Raw genomic sequence first — 21,405 nt, forward strand, 5'->3', positions numbered from 1 at the left:
TGAATCTTATTAAAAGTGAACTCGGAGTAAAGTGGCACTGGTAAGAAGGTTAAAAACGTACAGGTTAAGGCTGTTATTGTGCATCCATTGGCTCGTGATCATTTTTTGCGTAGAATGATTGTTTTCTGTGACACTTAATAAAGCAGAGACCGACCAGAGTAGCTCTCGAGAAGACCACTTTACAACAGTTCAAATAATAATAACGATAGTGCCATACTCACAAGGTGCCAAATCGCGGCCATCGCCCACCGGCTGAAGCGGACCCCCGCTTGAGTACAGAAAGGAGCCGACACGGCAGAAGTTCCCCCGAGGAGTGTCAAGAGTGTTCGAGATTGTGCGCAGACGCGCCTGCCAGGCACCGAGCCAGCCTCTGAAGCCTCTCTGCGCGGCGTAAAGTTCACGCAGGTGTGTCGGGGTAAATCGAGGCGGTTCTCAAACGGGCTGACTCTTAAAGTATTCTTTTACACGCACCGCCCGAATAAGAAGATGAAAAGCCCAACGTGAGCTCTCTAAACAGGTTTGGCTGCCGGATGTTGCATAACATCTCGTACGAGGGGATATACTGGAGAATGAATGGATGTAAAAAATCATTTCGAAATGTAATTCTAAAAACTGATATTGTTTTAGTTGGGCGATAACATGACAGCTCAGAAAACTAACCTTCTCGACCTTTGGCACTGTACTACGTACGTACTACACCAGCCGCACTCATCGCCCCATCTCTCACTGGCTTCTCAAAAGATTGTAACTAAAGACGAGAATCCTGTGGCATATGGCGCAGCTTTTGGCTTCACGCAAGTTTGACCAACCTACCTAAACTAATCTGTGATTAGCAAGGAACGTCATCATTTTCCCTTTGACACTCCCTTACCTGCTACTTCAGTGAGTCCAGCAGTCCCCGCGCCTTCCTTGTGCCCTTACACTGTATCACAGCCAGTGGAGCCTCCCCAGTTAAGGTGCTGCTCCTTTAGAGCTATCCAGTATAAGCCATTAACCTGAAGATCCCTCTGAGCAGCCTGTCCTGATGAAAATGAACTTCTGTATGAACTGGTTGGTAGTCATGTTCCATAGAAACAACTTATTCTTCTAACTCTGGCATTTGTGGTTATGGAGGACATCCTACAACTCAACATAATATTATTTTACTTTACTGCCCCGCCAAATCCATCCATATTGATCTTGCTAAGGTGAGTAACAATTACAAAGACACAAATTCTTCTTTTGCTTTAGAATTATCTTTTTTGAAATCTCAGGTCTACATAAGTTGTTTATTGAATCCTGCACTATGTCTAACTGCATATGTACCCACTGAGTTTCCTTAAAATTTGTTTTTAATGCTGAATTACTTCACTGGTGTAAAATATATTCTTAGACCAGTGGTTCCCATACTTTGTGATGAGGATCTCCTGAGGCTCCAGGGTTTTGTTCCAAGCAGATTAACAAATTGATCTCATTTAGTTAACACTTATTCTGCATTCAGAAAATCACAACCATATGATTTTTACATTACAAGACATTTCAGAAATATTTGTTTTTTTGGTATCGCTTTAAATGCGTAACTCCTTTTAGTTGTTTTCTTATTATTTTCCCTTATTCTGTGTAGTCTGCTCCCTTTATTGTATCCTAATAGTCACAATTAAAACAAGCAAAGCAGACAGCAGCGTGAACAACACTAAACGATAAAAGGCTGCAACTGCTTCAGTGTCAGACCCACTGGTTAGTCAATAATGGAAAAGCAGAATGGAAATCAGGATGAACATAAATAAAAAGTAAAAAAAAAATCATTATCCACATATAACTGCTTAATTTATTTAAGATGTATTACAACACTTTTGTAATTTCTTCATTGACCTCAAAACACAAAAACTAGGAAATAACAGCTCACTTAATAAGGCTAGGAGTGCAATTAAAAACAGAAGTGGGTTGGAACAAAAACCTGCAGCCCCAGGGGGTCCACAGGACCGAGTTTAGGAACCACCGTTCTAGACCATGCACTTATGTACTGTATATTCTATTGAGCTTTGTCAAGATTTCTTATCTTGAAGGCATATTGTTGTGGAATCGCCTAGTCATAGGTCATAACCCACACTGAAAGTATACCTTATTAAGAACAGTATAGTTTATGGATGACCCAAAATTGTTTTTAATGCTAAATTACATCACTGATGTAAACCATATTCTAAGCCGGGGTGGGCAATGTCAGTCCTGGAGGGCCGCAGTGGCTACAGGTTTTCATTCCAACCCAACTGCTTAATTAGAAACCAATCCTTGCCAGTCTCAGACCTTAATTTTTTTTTAATTTTATGGCTTGTTCGTCCGCAGTGTAAAGTTCTTATATCATAGATTTTTTACTCTCCAAGGAAACCATCCAAATGATTTGAAGCCTAAAACAGATCATTTTCAGTCTGTCACATTTTCTATTACATGTTTTATTAAATCAAACAGTGCATGATGAACACACACATATGTAAATGAAAACAAACTGGATGGAGAACTGCTGGCTGCTTTGTCATTTACATTTTATTGCTTATAAGGAGCCATTAAAACACTGAATGCAGCTGTTTAAGATTGAGATAAGCAGTCGAGGGTTGGGGAACCTTAATTAGCGAGACCACTAAAATGAAGCATCAAAATGTCACTTAAGCAGTAAGTGTTTCATCAGCAATAATTGTTTTCTCATTAGGAAACTGGGTTGGAACAAAAACCTGCAGCCACTGTGGCTGTCCAGGACTGACATTGCCCACCCCTGTTCTAGAACATGTAATTATATATTTTTATTAAGATTTCTCAAGGTTTGTCATCTTGAAGGGGTATAGTATGTGTTGTGGAATCACCTCATCATAGGTCAGAACCCATTCTGAAAGTATAATTTGTTAAGAACAGCATTGTTTATAAATGGCCTCATTTTTAGACCCATTTATGAATGTGTATATGTAGCAAATAGATCAATTGTTATTAGCACACAATACTAGTCATACTGGATATGATACTTTTTTGATAATTTCTCTGTTTTTTGTTATGCCATTGACATTTTGGTTAACGATTGTGTGTCCAGATATAAATATTTACCAGCCCATCTTAGTACAGTTCTACAAAGGCATAACTGAAAGTGTGAGCACATTCTCCATGGTTGTCTGATTTGATTCAGCAATGGTCGGCTCCAAAGATAAATTGCAGTGTGTTGTGAGGTCTGCTGAGAAAATAACAGGCCGTGTTCTTCAATCTGTTGCAGATCTGTATGCATATGTCAAGAGGATCACCACCTACTCATCTCACCGAGGTCATCACGACACCCCTCTGGTAAACACTTCAGGTCAATTCAAACACTTTTAAACAGTTTTGTTTCCCAGAGCCACAAACATTGCACACCAATAATTTAGCCACATGCTTATTTTTGTCTTCTCTCTTATGCTGTATGATGGTCTGAGTGTGTGTGTACAGTATACAGTATATATATGTATATGTGTGCATGTTCACACACACGCACACACATGTTCATATGCACATCTCCTTTGTAATTGCACTATTTTGCAACTTTTTATAATGTACAGTATGTTGTTTAACTTATATTATTTATATTATTCGTATGTGATGTTTTGTTGCATTATAAGCAGCTCCAAGCTACCAAGTCAAATTCCTGTACATTGAGTACTAACAAATTAATGTTATTCAAGTTCTGATGCTGATATGGATGGCATAGTGGTCAGCATTGCTCTTTCACAGCTCATTGGGAAAGGGTTTGAATACCAGGCCAGGTAGTGTCTGTGTGCAGTCTCCACATTCCTTGGGTGTTAGCTTTTCATCACATGCTCAAGTTTTACTCCAGTATACCAAAAACATGCATGTTAGATTGACTGATGCCATGACCATCTCCAGCTGTGCTGCATTCTTCTGTATTGTGGTCACTTTAACTTTTTCAGGGCTGATGTCGACTGTTGTTAAAAGGAGGAGTTGACGATGGTAATCCGCTGTAAACTGTGACAAAACCAGCTGTTACGTTATAGTTGGAGTCTCGTTGCTAGCTTTCATTGGTTTTGACCGAGATTTCCTGCACTCCCATTAGTAGCAAGGCACAAACAACTGCAAAAATGGCCCTGACACCTGGTGAGAGATCAAAGCGGATGCATAAAGCAGAATACTCTGGGGACGACGTTATGCCTATTCTCTCTGAACTGGACTATGACTTGTTGGACTCCAATTTTAATACAAGTGCTCAAAGACGAATGTGAGGTTTCGGTTTCACCTGATTGGTCCCCAGCTTATTGTGGTGTTGAACAGGTTGAAGTAGCTGACACGCCTGTGGCACTGTTCGCCTGGGAGGAGTGCCACTTAACAATAAGTAGTAGAAACCAGATTGCAATGCACTGCAACAGTGATCACTGCTGCTGCCCCTCCTGCCGCACATTCTTGACAAACTGGCAGCCACAGCATGCAATAACAGACGTTTTATGTTGATTTCTGTGTGAAGCCATTACTTGTTTTTTGGAAAAAATATTCAGCCCTCAAAGTGTTAATGTCTTCTGTCTAATATGACCTACGCTATTTAAATCTGACAGTTCAATCATGGGATTGTGTATTGGAAAAATATGTACGAAATAATGATACAGTATTGTATGTTTTTCTCTCCTTTCTTTATCATGTTGGTTGTGTTCAGCAAACATTGTGAATCATAAAATCCTGCCTTGCTTCCAAAAAAATAGCCATGTAAAATATTTATCTAATATTTAGACAATATTAATTTTAATACACATTGTTCAAAGTTAACAGTAACATGCTTTCCACTTTGGTTATCTTATGAGGAAGAAAGATTTGATTGCAAATTTACTCAACTTCATTTTGCACACAAAATGCCAGAAGAAAAATTAATGCCTATTTTGTAGCATACAGAGTAGCAATAATGCTGTTCTGCTCACTCCATTCCTCTCATATAATCCTTCTAGTTTCTTTGATTGCTCTTTCTTTATATTTAAACATCCAGGATGTAGTTTGCAGCAAATACAAAACATATAATGAATAATCAGTATGGATACATGTGTATGATTTTTCTTAAATATATATTTGCAGTAGATATTTTACAGCCTGTCGTACCTTTCATTTAACAACACATATACAGTAGAAGTATTTAGAAGTACATGTGTTTTCTTGTTCTAAGTATATTAGAAACCATTTTAATTACTGACTCTTTTTAATCAATCACCTAAACTATGACCATTCCAAACCACAAAGTGTTTATCACCAATAATTTCTCAATTACAAAGAAAAAGGTTATGATCTATTTAAGTAAGTCATCTTTATTTAAAGAAAGGAGAATTACCAAATTTAAAGAAAAAAATATGCTGATCAAGAATGAGTTAATAATAATTGAGCGAGGAAATAAAGACTACTAATTGACAGAAACAGATAAAAAGGGAAATATGACAGAAGCTTTACAAAACTCAAAATACATATACTGTACTCAACAAGCACAAGGCCAAAACAACTGTAAATTCTAATGCCAATGCTAACTAATGCAAAAAAGAACCTAAAATTCAGAGATATATGTTGATGAATCCAGAAGTGGTAATCAAAAGACAATGCCTGGAAACAGTACAAAGTTTAAAGCCAGAGGAGAAACTCTAAAAATTAAGCTTAGTAGGACTCTGAGGGCTGCAGCAAAGATAAAAAAAAATAAGTCAATGTGACGAGTGCCCCTTTTATTAGACATCTGATGGTTACCATAATTGACAATCCACCTGAAGAATTAGCAGTAACTGGAGACCCCACTCTGTTATTGTTTGATGCAGGAGAAAGTAGGGTGAAATGGCACCTTTATTGGCTAAGTAAATACATTACAAATGCAAGCTTTCGAGGCAGCTAAGACCCCTTCATCAGGCAAGGTGTAACAAAGAAACTGAAAAATACTGTAGCTTGTCATTTTGCTGTCTCAGTATAAGCTAGAGTATTTTTCAGTTTCTTTGTTACGCCTTGCCTGATAAAGGGGCCTTAACTGCCTCGAAAGCTTGCATTTGTAATCTATTTGGTTAGCCAATAAAAGGTGCCATTTCACCTTACTTTCTCCTTTTATCAATCTATGGCTAATACGGTACAACACTCGACTGCTATTGTTTGATTCATAAACAGAGCAAGGTAAATTAATTATTAACAAATAAAGTAAATACAAAACTAAAGTAACAAAACAAGGCAGAAAAGGTTTGGCTCTGGACAAAGCTCCAGCTGATCCATGACAGATACCTGTTTATTCCTTCATGACGGTCTGTTTCCAGCAATGAGTCATTTCAGGAAGATTTCATTGCAGTGCTTGTTGCCAAGAGCTTTGTTGTGATGCTTTGAACAAGCATGCATATGAGAATGTGTGATATCATTTGTGCCATATTTCCATAAAGAAAACCAAGCAGACACTGAAGAGATTGTTTATAGTTGGGTCTAGTGAAAAAAGATAAAGCCATTCTTTGTAATAAATGCTTTATTTATGATTCCTGTATGTAACAAGTCTAACATTGTTGCTTTTTCAAATGTATGAATCTGTGTGATTCAGGTGCATGTGTCTACATCTATTAAGACATTTCAGGAAGCTTCACAGTGTTTACTGATTTGTTGTCTGCCTGTTTTTGAAAATAGTCATGTGTATAACAAATAGCGATCCCCTTATGTAAAAATGTGGAATGTGCACGCTATTAGCATGCAAGCAGAGCCAAATGTATAGCACTCAGATCTTGGTGTAGAATAGAAACTTCTAGGTTTATGGGACATAGGGACTCTGTTTGGAACAGATGGAGCCTGTTCTGCTCTGACTGGTCACATTTGAAACTCACTCAGACCCGTCACGAGTTTCAAACCCAGCCTGCTAGACCCATGATGACCTGGCCCTAAACCTAGAACCTCTGTGGCAACTGTATATTCAAAACATATTTCATGCTTTTTTTTTTGCATTTTATTGAGTGCTACCTTATGCTTTATATTAAAAAGAAAATACTTTTGTAAATGAGTATAGTTTTTTTTTTCAAAAATAAAGTTTAAATAATTTGAACTGAATAAAACTGCACATTTCACTATGGATGAATAAGGTTCAGATAAAGGAACAAGGACAGATATAGATTAAGTAGTATCTGTATCTGTATTACATTCTAAATACTGTTATATGTTAGATAACTATGTACATTCTTTTTGGAATTCTTTCTGCATTTTGTAAGGAGGTTAATGCTTCTGTATTTACAGTATTTTGTTTTATTAGGGCACTTTGCTTGAGAGAACGGTCATACCAGGATAGTCTTCCCTCAGTGTACATGCAGGTAAACGAATAAACCCCAGAATGGAGAGAGAGAGGAAATTATTGTTGAACAAAGAGCCAACAAAGAGTGATGGGAAAAGCTGGACAATAGTAACAAATGTGGACAGACATTTTTAGAGTATAGCAACACTGTCATTTTTTTTTAGACAGGTGACAACTTCATTATTTCTCAGTGTAATGAAGTTACTCCTAAGAGCCTGTTTAAACAAAACATTGCTGTCTTAGAGAAAAATGAATTAGACCAAGAATTTCTGTGAAAATGCACACAATGGCACACATAAATGTTACAGCTGCTTTAGAACAGTAAAACAATCTACATGAGAACAGGCCATCCACCCCAACAAAGTGTGTCAGTCATATCCACTTAATTCAATATAACATCAAGCGTAGTCTTGAAAGTCCCTAAAGACCTACTGTCTACCACACTAGTTTAGAATTTAAAGATGATACAGAAGGCACTATGAACATGCTCTCATAACATAAAGGAGAAATGAATTATTGGACTTTTATCTAAAATCTGCAACCAAGAGAGATGTACAGTGTTTGAGGAACCTTTTTGAATATTCTTTTATTCACCTTTTGGCTGTTGTGAAGTCAAACATAAAGATTATTATACAATATTTCAACCCAGTATGTTTGTTCTAGATTGGCAAGGTTACTTTTCCACTGTACCACTCTCATTTAGAAGTGCTTCTAATAAATAATTTGACTTGCCAACATGCACATTATTCATTTTTATTGAAAATACTGTACAAATAGAATTTCAGTACATGGAATTCCTTGTTAAGAGACACCATTGAGCCAGTGGTGGGAAAGTTTCCAGCCCAGCTCCATATACATATCATAGGTCACAGTGATTACTTATTTGTGGCCCATTTTCTCACAATATTAACCACTGAAATTGATAAGGTTAAAAGGCTATGTCCTTGCCTTTTATGCTGTAACACTTTTTAAACACAAGTTTAAAAATAAAGTTATGTGTATTTAACAATTTGTATTGCATTTGGTGCATTTCTAATCTAATATTGGCAGTGACATTTATGTCTCTGGTGACTCTTCTTATGAAGTCAGTAGACGGATTGGGAGAGCATGGGGGGTCATGAGGCCACGGGAAAGGGGTGTGTGGCACTCCCGATATCTATGCAAAAGGACAAAGGTCCAAGTCTTTAGAGTCCAGGTGCTTCCTGTCTTGCTATATGGTTGCGAGACATGGATGCTATCAAGTGACCTGAGACGAAGACTGGACTCCTTTGGTACTGTATCTCTTCGGAAAATCCTTGAGTACCGTTGGTTTGACTTTGTGTCGAATGAGTGGTTGCTCATGGAGTCCTAAATGAGGCACATTACCTGCATTGTGAGGGAGCATCAGTTAAAGCACTACGGCCATGTGACATGTTTCCCCCAAGGGTGATCCAGCTCGTAAGATCCTCATTGTTGGGGACCCGAGTGGCTGGACCAGGCCAAGGGGTCTCCCACGTAACACTTGGCTGCGGCAGATAGAGGGTCATTTCCGGAGGGTGGGACTGGACCGCGTGTCTTCCTGGGGGGATGCCAACCGGGATCCCAGTTGTTTCATCATGTAGTGGGTGCGGCAAAGCACTGTACCAGCACATGCTCCCTAACTTGACTTGACTTGAGTTGGTGTATATTTAGTTTAGTTTATTTAATGATAACCTAATGAGCATAAACTCATCTATATGGTAGTTATATATTATTGAATTATTGGGTATAATGGAAGAAACAACCCTAGAAGAAGAGTCATTCACACACATACACTCATATACAGCATAGCTTGCCAATTTATATTTGGCAATCAACCTAATGATTTTCTAACTGTGAGAAGAAACTAGAGCTTGCCAGATTTTGCAGTGGAGAGTTGGGGAAACTCCATAAAAAGAACATCCTGCTGTATATTTTGACTGGGGTCCAAGGTAAACACAAGACAAGTATGTGTGTGTCAGTCTCTCTACCATCACGCTAGTCATACAATATAATTTTATTGCCGTTCCAAACAGTTTCATATATTTATACAGCCTATATACTTATACTTTAAATACTTAAACATAAAATTAAATAACCCCATTTGCAATTTCATTTTCAGCCTGTACAGCAACAAAGCTGCAAAAATTAAAAGTAAAACGCATTTTCCACTTTCCATTTTCATTTTCAAGTTCTCAACATGCAAATAGCGTGGGTCAATGTGTGAGGCTTTGCACCTTGATTTCCCACAATTCTTTTTCTTTCGTAGATGTAGAGCCACGTCAATCGACTTTGATTGTGTTTAAATTATATGATTTTGATCTTTTCACCCCCATACTACGAGCTTAACAGCAAAACCATCTCACAGAATCCAAAGACCACAAATAACTGTAGTTCTGAAATAATTAACGTTCTGTTTAATTGCAATATTTAACATGACAGTAATTAGCCTTTATTACATCACAATTTGCATTTATTTACACTGAAGTGGAAATGGGATGCTTTGTATGTTGGTAGTATTATGGTGTAGTGTCAGTGTCAAGCACAGAAATCTTGAAAGGGAACCCGACCCCACCATCTACTCTTCGATCTGACATAGCGTGGATCATCAAGGAGGACTCACTCCCCAAACCCGATCTTCAATCTGACAACATCCTGCTGGCACAACCTGCATCAATGGTTGGATTTGGGTGAAAATTGAAGGAAACCCTCGTATCCCACCCCTTTCTATCCAAAATCTGTGTGTGACCCATCCCAGAGTGGACTGCTCTTTGATCTGCAATAATATTTATATTCATTACTCTGTGGTTTGAGTGTGACATTTTCACTTTTGTCTAAAGCAGCAAAAAAGATAGAGCTGGCCCTTCTCCCATGACATTACCGTTTTTCCTGTATGAGTGTGAGTTTGTATGATAGTCTACCATTTGTAGATCTTGTGCCCTGTGTTGAACACAAGTTTACAGCAACAGGCTTCAGATCCTGTCTGCCTGCATTGGCTGAAGCAGTTTCGAAAATGGATAGATAGATAGATAGATAGATACAGTATAAAAAAGCATGTGCAAGCCTTCCAATTGCCAGCTGTTTGTGTGTGTGTGTGTGGGTGTGAATAGTTGAACGAGGTACATGCAGAGGGGTACCGTTTAAGAGATAAAAGCATATTTAAAAAAGGTGTATATTGTCCCTCACCCTGCTCAAAATAAATTAAATAATTTAAAAAAAGAAAAAAAAAAACAAATTAGCTTAAATTTTAATCATATCCAAGCTCATCTTGATCGGTGTATGGTACAATGAATAGTCAATCAAAAGCTCTTCTCAATTAACAATTTACAAAATATAAAAAGTCGTGTCTATTTCTGTGGCAAAACAGTGAAGAGGCACAGTAGGTACCAATCATCCATAAAAATAAAGTCACACTAATGTGGTGGATGGCTCTAAAGGCACCACAGTAATAACACAATCAAATAAGAAATTTGTATTCTTTATTGTCCTTTATTTTTGAAAGATTATGCAGCTTGGTGTAGATGTGACCTGCTTACTGGCATATTTTTTATATTTTTTTTCAGAATTACTTTTTTCTGGATGAATAAGAATGTCACAACATGACATGAACAGACCATTCTTTTAGTTTAGCCTGCAGTGGGTCATCACCTAATTCACCCAGCATTTGAAATTTGCAGATCCATAAAAGCTTACAGTATATCCACTGTACTGATTTTCCTCATAATTTCTATCAAAGTTCTATTGTATCACCTCTTAGTCTTCATTTGTATAAACGGAAAACATTCAACTCCTTCAGTCCCTAATCATAACTTATACTTTGCAGTCCCAAAATAAAAATCACAAGTATTAATTAATGCTGTTATTATAAGTCCCACAGCATATGGCGTATAACCGAAATATGCATTGCTTTTGTCATTCAAACAGATGGCATATCACAAACATTTGTAGTACTGCATTTTGTTATACAGTGATCCCTCGCTATATCGCGCTTCGACTTTCGCGGCTTCACTCCATCACGGATTTTAAATGTAAGCATATCTAAATGTATATCATGGATTTTTCGCTGGTTCGCGGATTTCTGTGGACAATGGGTCTTTTAATTTATGGTACATGCTTCCTCAGTTTGTTTGCCCAGTTGATTTCATACAAGGGACGCTATTGGCGGATGGCTTAGAAGCTACCCAATCAGAGCATGTATTACGTATTAACTAAAACTCCTCAATGATATACGATATGCTTCCCGCTCGGTGCTTGATTGTTTGCTTGTCTCTGTCTCTCTCACTCTCTCTGAAATTCTCTGCACCTGATGGAGGGGGTGTGAGCAGAGGGGCTGTTTGCACAGAGGCTGTTTGCCTAGAGGATGCGGACGCTCCTCTAAAAAATGCTGAAAGACTACCTTCACATTGCTGTCTTTTTTGCGGTCGCTTTATCGCAGTACGCATACTTAAAAGCCCAACAGCACGTATTGATTTTTTGATTGTTTGCTTTTCTGTCACGCTCTCTCTCTCTCTCTGACATTCTCTGCTCCTGACGGCGCTCCTTTGAAGATAAGATATGTTTGCATTCTTTTAATTGTGAGAAAGAACTTTCATCTCTGTCTTGTCACCGAGCACAGTTTAAACTTTTGACTAAAGAGTGTTATTTCATGTCTAGAGGGATCTAATAATGTTAACAGTGTGGGAGAGTTTATAAGGGCTTAAAATATATAAAAATAACCATACAAACATATGGTTTCTACTTCGCGGATTTTCACCTATCCCGGGGTGTTCTGGAACGCAACCCCCGCGATCGAGGAGGAATTACTGTACAGCTTTTGGAATGACAAATATAATGCACTTCACTGATACATGCATTGCAAAATACATTCCAATAGATGGCACACTGCAGATGTTAATGCTGGGGTCTATGTTGATTAATTAAATTTTAACCCATCTTAGCCAGGTAGCACAGCTAGGTATATTGTGTATAATTTCTGTGTCACCCTTAATGTGTCTCAGTAAGATAGGTACAAGATCCTTGAGGAGGAGGCCGTCATTTAAAAAGAGGCTTTTGCACACACACCACCATTTACTACTGCTGAGCCAATTTAGTGTTACAGTCAGCATGGAGTCTATGTGTGAGATCAGAGGCACCACAACCCAAAATCAAACTGGGGTCCAAACACTGTCAGCAGTACAGTACACTGCACCACCACCAAATGTTTGCAAGAAACAACGCTTTAGCAGCCTTGGCACAAATCTGGCTTTTGTCTGTTAGCTTCTCGTCTAATTTTAAAAACAGAGTGCTGTCTGTCACCACAGGTCAGAGATTTGTATATGGAGCATCTAATCCATTACATCCTTACAAGGAAATTGCAGATTTTCTCATAAGTCTTTTCACTTCAGTGATGAAATGTAAACCGTTGTGAATTAATGGATGACGAGTGAAGTCCAGGATTTGATTGGTGAGAAAAAGAGCTCCATGGCCATGGTCAGACAAACCAAAGACTGGCCATATGACTTGTTTATTTATGTGGAATTCCGATGTCATCATATATTTAATAGTCTGCTTTTGACTTCAAACTCTTTGAATGTTTCCCCCATGATGATGGAGTTTCAGGAAATAGACTGAAGGATAAATGGATGGGCTCAACTTGTGAAGTAAATTGTATGGTGAGTTGTGGTTAATATGTCAAAATATATAAAACATAAATACAAAGAGCATAACATGTAATTGCAAGTAATAAAAACATGAGTGATATTTCTGTTGCTAGTTTTTGCACATGTATTACATAATGACCTAATTTTGTATAGGAGATTTTGCAGGAAAATCATTTGCTGCCGTGAGAGGCAGTTGTTCTGATCACAGGCCTCCGTGATGGTAAAGTAAAAATATAAGAGCTATAATGTGATATGATTTGTTATCTGGAAAAGAATCAATTTATTTGCATAGTTAGGGAAATAACTTAAGAGAAATACTACATACACTATTACCTTTAACATAAGGGGCAAGTAGATAACATATTTTCAACCAGTGGTCACAGTTGCTGATGTTTTTATTTAAGATCATTTCATGGCAAAGTGACAAATATGAATTATTTTCATATTATTTCAATATTCATAAAGTGGAAATATTTATTTACTAGCAGTCTATAATCATAACAAGAATACAGTCTGTTACAAATGTATGCCTCTGGGCTACAAATAGAAACCAACAGTCGTTACAGTCCTACTGTATAGTGTTTAGCATCTCAGGTTCTTAACAATTAAAAAAATGAGTGCTTATTCTTTTATATATATTTCTGAAAGTTTTAAGCCCTGATAAATATACTCTAATATTGATTTTATTTTAAAATTGGTCTACTGTATTAACATACTTTGAAAGGCATTTATGCTGAAAAGCTCTGTTTAAGAATAAAATAACTGGAATCCCTAAATTTGAGGACAAAATGCATTTATATTTGATCATTGCAAGCATGTTCTAAATCTACATGTAGCCGGGTGTGCAGGGCAAATATGTGAACAACAGTTTTTGTTACCAGTGCTGTATTTTACAAAGTGTGGGTTAATTTCTCATTCTTCCACTAGAGGGCAGCAGACACTCCAAATTGGCATTTGGAAGCCAAACAATTGCTTAGGTAAAGATCAGCATTAGAGGCTTGTAGTTTATAGAAAATTCCTTTGCTTGGCATCTCTGATTAAAACATCTAATTTATAATTTATTATATATAAAAATGAAAGTAATTCTGCAAAATATTTATAGAATTTTAGGAAAAGCACGGGTAAGACACCTAAAAAGCTTGTAGGTGGAAACATTGTTTTTTGAGTCTAAGTGGCAGTCTTTGGTATTACTGTTTCACACGTAATTAGAGTTACTAATCAAATTCTCCTGCGTAAATTTATAATGTAGGAGAGTAAAACTTTTTTTAATATTAGAAAAAGAATGTTACATAAAATCTGGCAAGAAAATAAACATTTTTTTTATCCCATCTGTATTAATTCACCTCATGCAGTAAAAAAATTTCTCTCTGTTCTGTTTTAATCTGTTCTGTTCTTAAGAGGCTTCACAACAAATACAAAAATGACTTGCTGTCAGTGCATGCTCAGAAATTAGGACATGGACACGCATGTTTTTAGAGATCAGAGGACTGGAGTTTTATCTGCCAATAATGATGGTGACATACTAAGAAAGGTATGTGAAGGTGTATTATTAAAAGCAGTTCCTTGATCGTTTTCATGATTAAATGTTATTGTACAGTGTTACATCACAACCAAATCACAGAAATCATAAAACGTTTGATAAATCTGTATATACTCCTTCTGATATTGCATAATAGAAATCATTTTTATAAGCTGGTAATCAGTTGCATGATTTCTTTACTTCTCAGCCAGTCAAAGCTCCGCCAAAGAAAAGAAACAAGGTAGAGTAACACCTCTAGAGCCAATAGAATCCAATAAACACAAGTAAACAATTTGCCTAAACAAGTTTATTTACTTAAGTAAACAGCTAAGTTGTCTTAATGTTCCATTTAACAACAGATGGGGTTACTGCTTCACCTTCCATATTACTTTAACTGTTCATGTGAAGAATTTCTTTCTCATTTTCTTTTTACGATACACTTTTCCTTAACTCAAAGAAGTGTATTGGGGACACAACTTAGGCCTGCCGAGCACAATCATAGGGATACATTATCTCACATATACAAAATCCATTTTTCATTCATTAATTCACCTAATATGTATGAGGAGAAACATTGAAAACTGCAAACAGACAGCACTCTGGTTAAAAATTGAACTGTGAGGTATCAACACCATTCATTGTGCCATTCTGTCAGACCATCATAACCAGCTTTATTACTAAATCAGCATTTTTAAAAATAAAATTGGATAAGTAATAGTTAAACATGTGGTGTTTCTTAAAAGAGGAAATAGTACAACCAAAAAAGAGTATAAGGTCATTATAGACAAACTGCATATCAAAACTTTCACATGTGCATCCCTTCATCATATGCCTAATTATAAAGAATATCTGTGCTGTCTGCTGCTCTATTGTTGAGACTTTTTCATCTGTAATTGTCTATCACTGTCCTGTTGCTCTTCAGTCTGTCAGATATCAGAGCAGGTGACACTCCATTGTAGTGCATACAGAAAACGCTGTCAGTGATTTACTTCATTCATATATTGAACCCACTTGGTTTAATTATAAGTTTGTGAAGAGCTGGAATCCATCTTATCAGTATTATGCATAAGGCAGGAATCAACCCTGAAGAGTTTACCACCTATGTATGCTGGGTTTTTTTTTAAAAATTAGTTGATTTATTCGAAAGATTTGCACATGTAGAGCTAGAGTGAATTTTCCATGGCTGCCATTCTCTCCTTTTTTTGAGATGTTAATCAAAACATACTGTACTTTGTCCACATATTGTATCTTGTTAAATGCCTTTCTGGGACAAATGCAGCTTTTGCTAAGATTTGCAATGATCTCCCACCATAGATTATAAACAAAACCATGTGATTTGTAAACCTTTCAACTGGGAGCAGCTGTGTCTTCCCTACTAGCTCCCAAACTGGATACTCTCCAAACTTCAGCTGCACATTAATGTCCTGTTTTCAAACAGGAGCTGCGACCAGTTCCAATGCCATCCTTGAACAAAGTCAACTTAAAGACAGGGGTATGGACACATTTGTTTCTTTACAAATAAAATGGAGTGCAGCATAACTCTACTACCTCCCATAACAGTGTCTATAAGAAGCATTCTCCTCCTTGGCCATTTTCATATTACCTTGAGTCACACAGGATTTAGTTTGGCTTTTTTCACACTGATCAACTGAAAAAGACTTTTTAATGTAGAAGTGAAAACAGATCTTGACAAAGTGATCTAAATTAATTATAAATGTAAAGCATAAAACAATTGATTGGGTAAGTATTCACCCCTTTCAGTTCCAGCCACAAATTATCTATGGATTGAGAGCTGAAATCTGACTTGGCCACTCCAGGACATTGCCATTGTTGCCTTGTGCTTGTGGCTTTTTTCTTCTTCTTGCTAGGTGTAGGTTTCTTGCACAGTGCATTAGGTTTCCTGTATTTTGCTTCATTCATTTTACTCTTTACCCTCACAGGCATTGCAGAGCCTGCTGCAGCAAAGCATCCTCACTATGCATCACCACCATGCTTCCCATAGCATAGCATAGTATTTAGTCCCCTGGCCAAAAACCTCAATTTTGTTCTCATCTGACCATATTTCTTTCAGCCCACATTAGAGTCACCCATCTGCCTTCTGACAAGTTATACTTGAGTTGTCATGCTCATTTTTTAATAGTGGCTTTCTCTTTGTTACTCTGCTATAAAGCTGGTGACTGGTGAAGTGCCTGGGCAACAGTTGTTGGCACACTTGGGTATCACCCACTGTAGCTTGTAACTCCTTCAGAATTATCGTAGGTCTCTTGATGGCTTACCTTACTAGTCTACTTCTTGTATGATCACTCAGGTTTTATGGATGGCCTGTTCTAGAAAGATTTATAGCTGTGCCAAATTCTTTCCATGTCTTAATGATTGGTTTAACTGGACTCCAAGGGCTATTCTTATACTTTTCAATCACCTTTTAATGGAGTTGCTAAGAGTGTTTGTTTTGTTTTCACTCTGTAGGTTAGGCCACAATACTGGCTCACCACAAGTTGGACCTTCTAGAGAAGATACATTTATACTAATTTCAACGGAAACCCCTTGACTATAGACAGGTGACCTCCATTAAACTAATCATGTGACTTGTAAAGTTAACACCATTAACGATTTAGGTGTGTCATATCAATAGGGGCGCATACTTAAGCAATTGATTTCTGTTAAATATTAATTTACAAATAATATTTTTTTGCACTGATCAGTGTCTAAAAAGCCAAATCCTTAGTGATTCAGTGCTTCATAACAATAAAATGTGAAAATGTCCAAGGTGGTGAATATTTTTTATAGTCACTCCATATGCCTCAACCACTAAAAAAGTGGGTCCTCTCTTCCATGGCTAATATATTTTTTAAAATGTATCTCTATTCTTACAATTTGTCACTGGATTGTAATGCTGAAAGACGTTTGCTGCATGTCAAGCATTTCCTGCAGTTTTCAATGATGCTAATTTGTCCCACCTGATTTTTGGTGTATCTCTGTCCCATGAAATGTTTTTCTATGCAATCAGCAGATGCTGTTGACTACACAAATGCACTGAGATGTTGAGCCTTTCTCCAGGTTGCTGCCTCATTGCAGCCCATTGCCTATTACTACTTTGTACTTCAACAAATGGTAAACAGAAAAGCGAAGAGCCAAAAGAGGTCTGTGAATTTCATGTTTCTGTAAAACAGCAACAAATAACTTAGCAGTAGTTAATTACCTGATTTGAGGATCAAAATTTGCTTTATTTTCCTTTTGTTAAAACCTTTCTTTAGCCTGGCAGTGAATCCATAGGGGAGCTAATTTGTAAGATTTGAGGTGAAGGGCATAAAGTAGCTGGGAAAAAAAGAGTGGACAGGCACGCTCCAGCTATGCCATGAAGTCAGAATCTGCTTTCATGTGTTTTGATCCTGTAGGGTTTGTTGTTTATGCTTGTAAAATTCCATTTGCTTTAACAGTACACAGTGCTAGGGACTATTTTTTCTGATGGGCTCCTTAATCTTTGATGTTGAAATCTTTGATGTTTTCATTTTCCTGCGGAACATATCACAAGAGAGAGAAATGCATTGATTGAAACAAGGTGACACAGAGAGCAGTGAAAATGTAAAGTCCATGGTTGTGCTCCGTATGGCTGTAGGGGGCTTTTTGTGTTGTTTTCGCTTCTGCACTACAGCCCGTGGTTTAGTGCCCGAGGCAGGGAATGCTGGGAGCCTCTTTAGGCTCACTGCACACACTATTTTAAAGAAAAAATAGGGAAGCCAAAAATCATTAATTGAGTAGTAGAGTAACAGCATTGCATGCTAATAATTTTGCTGAATCTTTGGATTTATTAAAATCAAACTCTTTACAGTGCCTACTTAAACTTTAGTGTCATGGCAAACAGACATATAAAATCATTTCTTCTAGTTTGAAGACCATTTTCTGCATCGATCCAGGTTAGCCAGTTTCCCTTAAAATTTAGAGAATTTTGGAGAAGACATTTTTATGGCCAGAAGTCCTTCTGTATGCCTTTCATGACATTGTATAGGGTCAGTGACCTTATTTTAATCCTAGGTAACAGATATACATAAAACAGAAGTAAAATATTAATATAGAATACTTTTGACAGGGATACATAACATATTTAAAGTGGTGGCTAGTGTTGATTGGTGAAATTCAGCAAAGCAGTTTTCACTGCGAATATGCTGTATTTATCTGTGATCTTGTGTACCGAATATACTCCTGGAAATCCACTGGGCAGCAACCGTAGACAAAACTTTTTTCCAAGCACCTTGTAATACTTTGCAAGACTACAATGACGTCATACAGCTGTAGCAGCCATACAATACAATTTATTTTTGTATAGCCCAAAATCACACAAGGAGTGCTGCAATGGGCTTTAACAGACCCTGCCCCGTGACAGCCCCCCGGCCTTGACTCTCTAAGAAGACAAGTACAACTTCCAAAAAAAACCCCAGTAGGGAAAAAATGGAAGAAACCTCGGGAAAGGCAGTTCAAAGAGAGACCCCTTTCCAGGTAGGTTGGGCATGCAGTGGGTGTCAAAAGGAAGGGGGTCAATACAATAAAATACACAGATCAGAATAGAACAAATCCTCAATACAGTATAAAAATAAAAAAATTTAGAAGTACGTAGCAGAATTTAACAATGAATGACATCACATAATATGATTTGGATTTGTTTAGAGTCCTGGAGACCTCATCCATCAAGCTGCCTCCCCATTTGGCCATTCCACAGCTGAAACAGTGCTGGGCCAGCCAATCCGATGAAAGGACCTCTCTTTCCCATGATTCCAGCGATCCTCCATCAGGGATAACTTTACCATAAGCACACAACAACTTGGCAGGTGGGCCATGGCACCAAGTGCCACATTTGAGTACCGAGAAGAGAAACAGAATAGTATCAAATTATAACTATCATGTTACTTATGTTTTAGTGCTAATGACTGACAACAGAGATGCAGTATGTACAGTAAATCAGCAGCTCTAGTCAGGATATGCTAAACTGAAGTAGTGAGTCTTCAGCCAGAATTTAAAAACTGAGACTGAAGGGGCATCTCTTATTGTAGCAGGCAGACCATTCCACAGTTTAGGGGCCCTGTAACTAAAAGCTCGACCTCCCACTGTTATTTTATTAATCCTTGGAATCATAAGCAGACCAGCATCTTGAGATCTTAATGTGCTCTGGTTTGTAAGTCATGATAAGTTCAGACAAGTAAGCCGGACCTTGGCCATTTAATGCTTTATATGTTAAAAGGAGGATTTTGAAATCTGCCCTAAACTTAACCGGGAGCCAGTGTAAGGATTTAAGAACTACAATTATGTTTTTATTTTCTTGTTCTTGTGATAATTCTTGCAGCAGCATTTTGGATTAACTGGAGGCTGTATAAAGAACAGTTTGAACATCCAGTGAACACCGCATTGCAGTAGTCAATCCTACTAGAAATAAATGCATGAATTAATTTCTCAGAATCCTGTTTATTTAGAAAGCGCCTTAATTTCCTAACATTTTTAAGATGGAAGAAACATGATTTGGACAACTTTGTAATATGTGCTTTAAATGACATGCTAGAGTCAAAGATAACTCTAGATTTGGGCTGATTCAGTAAAATTAATGGGATTCCAACTGAGTTAAATGATGACAGAATATTGTTGTGATCAGCGTCATTCCCTCCAACAATTAACATCTCTGTTTTATCTGTATTTAAAGACAAGTAGTTCTCATCCATCCAGTCCTTTAATTCACTAACACAACTAATTAAAGACAACATCGGAGAAACTTCATTTGATCTAAATGAAAGGTATAACTGGGTGTCATCTGCATACAAGTGAAAATTAACATTATGTTTCCTAATGATAGATCCCAGTGGAAGCATGTAAAGTGAAAACAGTAAAGGTCCCAGTACTGAGCCCTGTGGGACACCATATTGAACTTCTGTGTATAATGATGGAGTACTGTCAGCACATTTCTGTACATATTGGAATCGATTTGATAAATAAGAACTAAAAAGCGAACACGTGTCTGTAAGCCCAACATCATTTTCTAGCCTGTGCAGTAAAATAGAATGGTCAATGGTGTCAAATGCTGCACTTAAGTCTAACAACATAATTACAGTGGAGTTTCCTTCATCAGAGGATATCAGAATGTCATTTACAACCCGCGTTAGTGCCGTTTCTGTACTATGACCAGTGCGGAAACCAGACTGGAATTTCTCAAATAAATTGTAATACGTAAGATGTGACTGAAGCTGATTGGCAACTACTTTATCTAGTATTTTAGAGAGAGGGGGTAAATTTGAAATAGGCCTATAATTATTTAGTATGTGTGGGTCTAGGTCTGACTTTTAAGTAATGGTTTAATGACTGACACTTTTAGTGCATCAGGTACTGTGCCATGCAATAATGAACTATTGATAATGTTTAGAATAGGCACTGCAAGAACATCCATGGCACTTTTTACTAGTTTTGTTGGCACTGGATCTAGGGAACAAGTAGTGGGCTTCATTTTAGAAATTAAAGTTAAGACTTCCTGCTCAGTTACAGGATTAAAATTACTAAAGTGCTGAATGTAATGTGCGTCAGGGTCTGCTAAGCTAGTATTTGGTTTGTACTGTGATGCTGAGATCTGGGATCTTATATTTTTAATTTTCTCATTGAAGAAGTTCATAAAGTCTGTACTGCTAATATCTGTTGGTATTTTGCACTGTAGATCTGAATTCCCATTTGTTAATTTAGCCACTGTTCTAAACAGTACCCAAGGATTTTTATTATTGCTATCTATTAATGTAGAATAGTATTCTGAGCGAGCTTTAAAGAGGCTTTTTATATTTATTAACACTCTCTGTCCATGCAATTTGAAAGACATGTAGTTTTGTTGTTCTCCATCTGCGCTCCAGTTTTCGACACTCTAATTTAAGAGCGTGAGTGTTTTTATTAAACCATGGAGATACATACACATATATACACACAAATACATATATATATACATACACACATATATAAAA

At 37.2% G+C, this 21,405-nt stretch overlaps 1 protein-coding gene and 1 long non-coding RNA gene across 3 annotated transcripts in view; one reads left to right on the plus strand and one right to left on the minus strand.

Moving 5' to 3' along the window:
• LOC120532594 (tumor necrosis factor receptor superfamily member 1B-like) overlaps positions 1-416 on the minus strand; it is a 44,103-nt gene extending 43,687 nt beyond the window's left edge. Inside the window, exon 1 of the mRNA XM_039758735.1 lies at positions 222-416. Within this exon, the coding sequence (XP_039614669.1) occupies positions 222-242 (21 nt within the window). The 5' untranslated portion in view covers positions 243-416. The remainder of the gene's footprint in view (positions 1-221) is intronic.
• A 4-nt stretch (positions 417-420) lies between these two features.
• LOC120532595 overlaps positions 421-21,405 on the plus strand; it is a 63,956-nt gene continuing 42,971 nt past the window's right edge. Inside the window, exons 1-2 of one of the 2 annotated variants that reach the window (XR_005634322.1) lie at positions 421-1,187; positions 3,233-3,300. This is a non-coding gene — a long non-coding RNA (uncharacterized LOC120532595). Of the gene's footprint in view, positions 1,188-3,232; positions 3,314-21,405 lie in introns of both variants that reach the window. The other variant, XR_005634321.1, reaches the window with a different exon arrangement.

Source organism: Polypterus senegalus, chromosome 7 (genome assembly GCF_016835505.1).
Source record: "Polypterus senegalus isolate Bchr_013 chromosome 7, ASM1683550v1, whole genome shotgun sequence".
NCBI classification, from domain to species: Eukaryota; Metazoa; Chordata; class Cladistia; order Polypteriformes; family Polypteridae; genus Polypterus; species Polypterus senegalus.